This window comes from Larimichthys crocea, chromosome VIII (assembly GCF_000972845.2).
Source record: "Larimichthys crocea isolate SSNF chromosome VIII, L_crocea_2.0, whole genome shotgun sequence".
NCBI classification, from domain to species: domain Eukaryota; kingdom Metazoa; phylum Chordata; class Actinopteri; family Sciaenidae; genus Larimichthys; species Larimichthys crocea.
The window spans coordinates 2,234,578-2,243,490 of record NC_040018.1 but is presented as its reverse complement, the minus strand read 5'-3'; the positions used below and the strand labels follow the sequence as shown (position 1 = coordinate 2,243,490).

General features: G+C 39.2%; 1 protein-coding gene across 1 annotated transcript; it reads left to right on the top strand.

The window, feature by feature from the left end:
• Positions 1-1,960: 1,960 nt before the first annotated feature.
• slc39a1 (solute carrier family 39 member 1) lies at positions 1,961-8,323 on the top strand. The gene is made up of 4 exons (XM_010745332.3): positions 1,961-2,241; positions 3,524-3,654; positions 4,324-4,638; positions 6,467-8,323. The coding sequence occupies exons 1-4, from the start codon at positions 2,127-2,129 to the stop codon at positions 6,818-6,820; spliced, it is 915 nt and encodes a 304-aa protein (XP_010743634.2). The 5' UTR covers positions 1,961-2,126; the 3' UTR covers positions 6,821-8,323.
• Positions 8,324-8,913: the final 590 nt, after the last annotated feature.

Sequence of the window (8,913 nt, the reverse complement as noted above, 5' to 3'; positions counted from 1 at the left end):
ATCATAAACATAAAAAAGAGTCATATCAAACAATAAAAAGGAATCTGCGGTCATAAAAGCAGGTTTTATTTATTCATCAGTGAAAAAAACAATATACATAATAGTTATCTCAATCGTAGTTCCCCCCAGTTTCAGAGTGTAATCTCACTGACATCCGTACATGTGTCTTTGTTATGATTAGTTGGAAGTAGATGGTTAGCTGCTCGGCCTGGTTACATTGCCTGCTTGCACAGCTCCAGTTCTAGCATGACACCGACTCTGCTCCCCTGCACCCCCAGGCCTGAAAACCTCCTCTTCTTCACAATGGCCTAAAATGCCTTTGGTACAAACACTAACTTCCCCGGTGCTCTGAGCTCACAGTCCAGGCAGTCCGGCTATAAACTGAAAATTACACAATGTTGCTTTAACAGTAGCTACAGTAGCTGTAAGAGCTAGTTAGAATGTCGACTATAGGAGGTCTGTTTGTGGTTTGACATTACAGGAAGTGTACTTATATAGTGCCTTTCTGGTCTGACCACTCAAGGTGCTTTTACACTTCACACATTCATACACTGATGGCACTGGCTGCCATACAGATGCAAGGTGCCAAGTGCCATCAGTTTTAGGGAGCTAACCATTGATACACATTCACACACCAATGGACCGAACCATTGATCATCTGATTAGCCCCTATCATGTATCATGTTTTGAGCATTAAAGATATTGTAACAGATTTTTGTCTCCTTCCTCTGTGTCAAAGTTGATTTCCTGAAATGCCACAACCCTGACCCTTTGAAGGGGTCTGAAACCAATGGACTACCATGGCTCCACTAGACCAAGGGTTTACAAAATTTTAGCTAGTGTTGTTGTTGCTGCTAATGTTGTTAATCAGTCGTAATCACCTCAGGGGTCAGAAGGGGTAAAGAAAATCAAAAGGCTTTTATTTGAAATGTGTTTTAAATGTTAAAATGTTTTTTGTTACAATTATGGCTAAAATATGCTATTTGTAAACATTTAAAAATTTAATTTGATTTCTGAAAATCATCTTGCCCCGATCTCTGGAACAGCCTGTCTAAGGATCTGAGGGACTGCACCTCTGTAGACATTTCTAAAGAACAACTTAAGACATACCTTTTTAGCCTGGCTTTTACCTAAAGTGTCTGACCATTCACTGCTGAGTTTTAAGGTCCTGATCACTCCCTGTACAGGTCTGCAACTGTTCTTAAATTATGCGTTTTACCCTAAGGGTCTTAATTTGACTTTTCATTTGTTTCATTGTTGCAGTTTTACGTTTTTTACTTTTTGTTCTAATCACTAGTTTTCCATGCAACTGCTCTCTTACCTTAAGAACTGTTAGTTTTTGACAATTTCTGTTTTTACTCTGCTCTGTGAAGCACTTTTGGCTACAATTCTGTATGAAAGGTGCTATATAAATATATAAAGTTGAGTTGCAACTCAACTTAACTTTCAGGGGTTGTTTAACTGATTGTAAACTGTCTAACTTGGAACCAGTTCTGAGCTGGAACAAGTTCTCGATTCTCACGCCTGACAATTGAAGCATCGCTTTCATTCATGTTTTCTTGGCACTAATGGTGTGACACTAATATCATATTATGTTAGATTGCAGGACTGCAAAAACACAAGGCGAAAATACACAAATTACCTTTTACTTTTGTTAACATTGCAAGATGGCTAACTGTAACACCGGTGTCCTTTTGAAAAACTAAACTCATCACTCATGTGTGAACCCAGTTGCAATTCAAGCAGATACACATAAAACAAAACAGTTTTTTTTTGACAACTTCTGTTTTTACTCTTGGGCTACATTTCTGTATAAAAAAGTGCTATATACATAAATAAAGTTGAAGTTATAAAAGAATTTAGTTTAAGAACAGTACTCTTTCTACAACATGTTTTGTTATTATGAGTATGCTGCAAAGAGCTGTGGCGCCCCCCTTTATCTTCGACATACTACTTTCGACCGTCTCGGCCACCGTCGCCACTTTCCAAATAACAACATTAGGCTGCTGCTGCTGGACTCAGTGAAACTCTTATCAAGCTGCGGCTTGCCTCATAGCTACTCCAATGATTGTACAGTTAGGTCACTGAAACTCAACTTTAAACTGACAGTTTCTACGCTTACGAACATGGAGTATCTCCTCCAGGTGAAGATAGGAGCTCTGATCGGTTTGTTACTGTTAACACTTCTTTTCGGATTCATCCCCGCTCGAGTCAAATGGTTCAGACACACCAATGGGACAGGTCGGTACACCTTAATATAACATTATATATATATATATATATATATATATCTATATATATATATATATATATACAGCTGTTAACTTAGCGTTAGTGTTTATTATAGTCTGTTTCGATGACAGGGCTGCCTTAAAATCTCATCAAATTTAAGCATTTTACTTTAAATACATCATTTGTTGTTGTATTACTCCAACGCCGATTTAAAAGGGGGAATTCACAGACTAACCTGCTGTTTTTATTTTTAATCTACGCTGTTTTATGATGTAGAAATAGCTAAACAAAGCTTGAATTGCTGTACGTTTAAATGGAGTTTGGTTGTCTCAGATTGTGTGTGGGATCGTTGCGGTGTTTCGGTTTAACGAGTGGCCGTGTTAACTAGTGACCAGCTAGCCGAATTTGGTTGCTGTGGTTACGACAGCCGTTGAAACACTAAAAAAGTCAAAGGAGACACCAAAGACGGATCAAGTAGTGTTTTTATATTTTACATTGTAACTTTAATAAAATGAAATAAATCATAGAGACTTATAGCGTAGCTACGTATCTCCCCGTTTTCAACGGCTGCCGTAACTACGGTCGCCAGTTAACACGGTCACTCGTTAAACCGAAACACCGTCACACGTCTATCTAACCAAATCACATGTTTTGTCTTTTGGCTGTAGACAGTGTTTTGAAAGTAATTAGCTACTGTTGATTCTATCAAGCGACACTTACAGAGCATTAACGAAGTGATGCTGTGAGCGGTGATTAACAACAGGATGCGTTTCCGTGATTTCAGTCACTCATCAGCCACTGTTATCAGCAAAACGAATGATGCTTACGGAAATGTTTTGTTTTTCTAAGATATTACCATGAAGATTGTGCTGATCTGATAATGTCCTTTTTGTCACCCTTTATCTGTAATGTGTAAGTTTATTATTACCATTTAATAAACTCCTCTCTGCCTGGGCTGGAGTCAGCTGACAGGGATGAAGCACATGGTCACATGTTATTTCATGTCTGGCTATCAAACTGAGGCTGTTGGGGATGGTGAAAAAATGGAAGTGAAAGTTTCATTTCTTTATATTACATCAATGTGCTGTGACCTGCTGAGTCATGTCAGTTTCTGTGCTTTCATATGCATGATGTGTCACATGATCCTTCAGAAAGTTTCAAAGCAATGGCAGGGATTTAATTAGCTCTTTCTACATGACCTAATGTGCTTAACTTCCTCTGCAGTTCATGGTATTATGTCTGTAGTAATTTTAGCATTGTGTAACTTCATGTTTTATCTTTCCATTTGCAGAAACCCACCGCACGGTTCTGAGTCTAATCAGCTGTTTCGCTGGTGGTGTTTTCCTGGCGGCATGTCTGCTCGACATCATCCCAGATTATCTGTCAGACATCAGCGCCGAGCTGGATGCTCAGAAGATAGAGGTACGTCTGATTTGGACAGACTTAGTCTGAAAAAAATCCTCATATATATACACTAACTACTGTTAACCCCACGCCCCCAAATTAATCTGTTATTGATTTAGTCCATAAAATGCCAGAATATTGTGAAAAATGTCCATCTAAATTGACTTCTTATACTATTATTGCCCAACCAGCAGTCCAAAACTCAAAAATGACCACTTCACGACAATATAAAGCAGGAAAAAAGTATGAAATTCTCACTTTGGAGACACTGGAAGGTTTTGCTTTGAAATTCTGGTGTTTTAACTTAATCTAAACAATTAATCAATGATCAAAATTGTTGGTGTGTCATCAGTTAAATAGCTGGTTCTCAAACTATGGTACAATTATCAGTGGTGCTACGTGACCTTGGAGTAGTAGAATCAAGTATCTGATGTTGTATTTGCAATTGTATCAGCTGTAAAAGAGCAAAAAAAAGACACTTTAATTTAAGCTTTATTGTAACTTTATTCTTCAAGAATAAAACAGCTCCAGTTACTTTTGACGTATCACTTTTAGATATTCTCTCCCTGATGACTGAAGGTCTTCATAGACTTACACCACTGTAGTCTGTTTACAATCTCTGCTCCCTCATTCTTGACTTCTTCAGGCCTACACGGTGATTAATCTCTCTATGCCGGTCTCAAACAGACCAGTTTCCCCCTTCCAGAGTTCATCATGGCTGCTGGCTTCTTCACGGTCCTCATACTGGAGCGGATTGTTCTGAACTGCCGGGAGGTGAGAGGGGCTCAGGACGAGAGGGCACCCCTTATATCAGACAATATAAATGGACACGGGCATGGTCACGGACATGGAACAACCCCCGATCTGGAGAGCAGCGGCCATCATGTCCATGTTGACTTTCAGGCTCACTCCCCTTTTCGTTCGTTCATGCTCTTCCTCTCACTCTCGCTGCACTCGGTTTTCGAGGGTCTTGCCATCGGCCTGCAGAGCACTGACTCAAAGGTAAGAGGACAGACTGTTGTTTGCCTGTGGAGTTTTCTTGTATATAACACAGCAGACTTGATAGAGGTAGAAAACCCCGCAGGGAACCTTTAAATCTGCTCAAAACTTGCACAGAATATGGAGCATTTGTTGTTTTTTGGGATCATATTCATAGCGCTCTCGTACAGTCAGAAGAAAGCAGGGTTTCAGTTCATAGCTTCAGGACGCTTTGAGAGGAAATGAATATCGCTATCATGCGAGTCTTATCTGTGTCTTGTGGTCACAAGACTGCATAAACCAGTCTTGGCTGTTTTGCCCCAGGACTTTTAATTCATGTATAATTGTGTGATGTTTGTGTGTGTTCAGCTGGAAACTTAAAAACAACACTAGAATTTAAAAGCATATTGCTAAAAAGCCTCAAGTGTTGACCTGATTTTACTGTATTAAAGGGGGGTCAGAGTATCGAGCTGAGCTGCAGTGGTTAAATTCGTCACCTTGCGACAGAAGAAGTGTCTTTAGACCGAGTCACTTAGCACTCGCATCACTGTTGGGATGTGCTCTTTATCGATTCCCTTATTTATTGCATAGAAAACAATGTATGCCTGCACAGGTTTACATCATCAAATGCAACTTTTGGATGATCTCTGAGTCTGAACAGTGTAAAAACACAGCACAGAGAAAAGCATGCATGTGACTGCACTTTAAAAAACAACTTAAGACATACCTCTTTAGCCTGGCTTTTTCCTAAGGTGCCTCACCATTCACTGCTGAATTTTAAGGTCCTGATCACTCCCTGTTACTTTTATCTCTGGTTCTTATTTACTGTACAGGTCTTATCTACTTTTACTGCAACTGTTCTTAAAGTATGCTTTTTACCCCTATAGGTCTTAATTTTACTTCTTATCTGTTTCGTTGTTGTAGTTTTATGCTTTTTACTCTTCTTCTTATGCTCTGTTGCCTTAAGAACTGCTAGTTGTTGTCTATTTCTTTCTCAAATAAAGTTGAGTTGCAACTCAACTTAAATTTCAGGGGTTGTTTGACTGCTTGTAAACTGTTTTACTTGGAACCAGTTCTCGATTATCATGCCTGACATTTGAAGCATCATTTTCATTCATGTTTTCGTGGCACTAATGGTGTGACACTAATATCATATTATGTTAGCTTGCTGGATTGTAAAAAAAAAACTGCTGGCCTGATTTTCATGAAATCGAATCACGAGGCGGATACACAAACTACCTTTCACTTTTGTTAACATTGCAAGATGACTAACTGTAACACCGGTGTCCTTTTGAAAAACTAAATTCATCACTCGTGTGAACCCAGTTGCAATTCAAGCAGATACACATAAAACAAAACAGGCACCTCAAACACTGTAGAAGCAACACGTCATTGTGGAGTATATGCACTCACCCCTGTAGTTAAAACAGGATATTTACCCTCGGTTACGGATGTGCTGCTTGATGTGACTCTTGTGTGCTGAGTGATTCAGACCAGCTCCAAAATTTGAGTCGTCTTCCTTCCTGCAAAATGAAAAGAGAAACAATTTATGTACGAAATAACCAGACATGAAGCTTGAAAGAACAAATTGAATACTTTATTAATAAAGTTAATATAAAAGTCTAATTTAGCTAAAGCAGTCTAGCTCTTTGTTTTTCAGCATTGACCACAATGACAAAACATTACCAGAGATGTTAAATCCAAAGCTGCCATGGTATAAACATATTATATATTGTATATATTGTAAGCCATCAACACTCACTATTGTTTCTTGCAGGCTGTTTATGAATAAAACAGGTATTAAGGTATTAAAGGAGGTATGAATAACCATGAAACCTCTTTATTTCTTCAGGTTTTAGAGATCTGCATCGCTATACTCGTTCACAAGAGCATCATCGTGTTCAGCCTGTCTGTGAAGCTGGTCCAGAGCGCAGTTCGTCCGTTATGGCTGGCCGCTTACATCGGAGTGTTTGCCCTGATGTCACCTATAGGCATCGCTATCGGCATCAGCGTGATGGAGGCTCAGCTCGAATCCGGAGCCCTGATCCAGGCCGTCCTGGAGGGGCTCGCCGCAGGGACGTTTGTTTACATCACCTTTCTGGAGATCCTCCCGCACGAGCTCAACTCGCCTGGAAAGCAGCTTCTCAAGGTGCTCTTCATACTGCTGGGGTTCAGCATCATGGCAGCCCTGACATTTCTGGGCTGAGGCCTGAGAAGCAGTCGTCATTTCAGACGTTAAGGATAATGCTTTGTGGCAACTACTGCAGCTTCCGCAAGTTTGTGGGAGACTTTTTTATGCAGGAAGACAAACTGTCGAACTGTTTCCTCCAATTCTGGAGTTTTTGATGTCAGACGGAGCATGACAAGAGATGGTGGTGTTTTATTGTTTTTAATTTTAATTTAATTTCCTCTCATTTATCACTGGCCTTGTCCTCAAATATGCTTTGCACCTGTAGACAACCACAGTCTCTGACCTTTGACACTATTGAGGAAACCACTGAAAACAAAGGTCTGTTTTATATGTGCGTGATAACTTGTAATTCATTCAATCATGGCAGTATATCAGTACCTCCAGACCTTTTTTAATGTTTACATTTTATTTTGAAGCTAATTCAAAAGGGAAGCTTCTTATTTCCAAAGTAGTGTTTTATGTGGAACGCTCTTTCCTACAGGCTCCGGTGGATGCTGGACTGTATTAAATGTAATTAACGTTGTTTCCACTGACCCGGGTTTATTTGGTAAGTACTGGTATTTTTAGTGCAATGCTTTTAGATGTAGTTCCCAGTGTTAGGCTGCTTTTTATTCTCATTACAAACTAGATAATCAGTATTTCATACATCTGTTCAGTACACTAGAGTAAATATAAACTGACTTCCTGATGCCTTAAGAAGTTGTATGCCAAAAAAAAAAAAAAGAGAGACTATGATAAGAAAATATGTGGGATTTGTTTATATTCTGTTTGCACTTTTCTAATAAAGAATCAGTGATAATCCCCACGAATTTAAACAAGCTGGTCGCTGTTATTTGTTGACCTTTGCCACTCTTCTTAACTATAAACCAGAGTTTGATTCTGCACGTAACGCTCAGCTCACGCCTGATTCATTCACAGTTCCCTCTTTCTCTCTTTCCTTTTTAATCAGCTGACTTTGGAGCGTCGCTGTGTCAGATTGTAAATATGTTCTCCTCTCTGCTGCCGTCAGCTGTTATTTCAGCTCCAGTTCAGACTCATATGTCTCGTCTTTATCGTGCACATATCAATCAGATGCTCTCCTAATTGAAATACTTGTATTTGCATCAAGAAATCAAACCAAGTAAGGACACTACACACAGTCTATCTTAAACTATACTATGGGCTAAGGACCAACACTGTGTTTTTCAATGATCCATGTAAAGAAGGACTGCATTTCATTTCTGCTGGCACTCAGAGTCGGCTCGGTATGTGAAGTCCATGTATTCGTTTATAAGCCGTCTCAGTGTCTCATGTGACAGTCTCATCGTTTCCTCATCAGAACAAACAGCAGGAAGCTGAAATGTGTGGGTGGGTGACCATGAAAAACTTTTACACACATCAGCAAAAAAACAAACATTGCCAGTTCAGATGTTGCATGGCTTTTTCTTCAGATGTGCACATTTTTAAAGTGGCATCTGATCAAGAAGCATGTTCCTTAAACTGAATGCTGCTTTCACTTCAGCACGTGTAAAAAAAAAAGAAAAAAAAAGTGTGAAACTGTTTGTAAGGTACGAAAAAAATGAACTGTCTTCTTCTAGGTAATAACATCTCATGAGAAGATGTGACTTTGTTGTCTGTTGTGTAAACATGAGCAGATAAAGATTTTACATTATAGTATTACATTTCTGTTTCTTTACTCATCAGGTCTGATGAGGGCTTGTGGAGGAATGTGAGGCCCTTTTATGTACTGAGGCAGCAGATTCCTGGTGCCACTAGGTGGGAGTGTCAATCCTCTGACTGATGGCCTCTCTCAGTAATTTTAAAAGCAGGATTAAAGAAATATTAGATTCAGGAATATCCCACAGTGATGCATGTGTTTCTAATAAATCAAGTTCAGGAAGTATTTTAACTCTTTAAAGCCTCGCTTGATTTACCTTTTTCACAGAAAACATTATGACATGTCGATGTTGGAAAAGCAGGCGTAATTCATGAAAATGCTGTCACACTGTTAATGTTATTTCCCCACTAAGACAAGTCAAAATGTCTGATGTTAAAAAGTCCTCGCTGTCTTTAATAACTCAGCAGCACTTTTGCACGAATAAAATCTAAAATTTTACTTAGAAAATCAG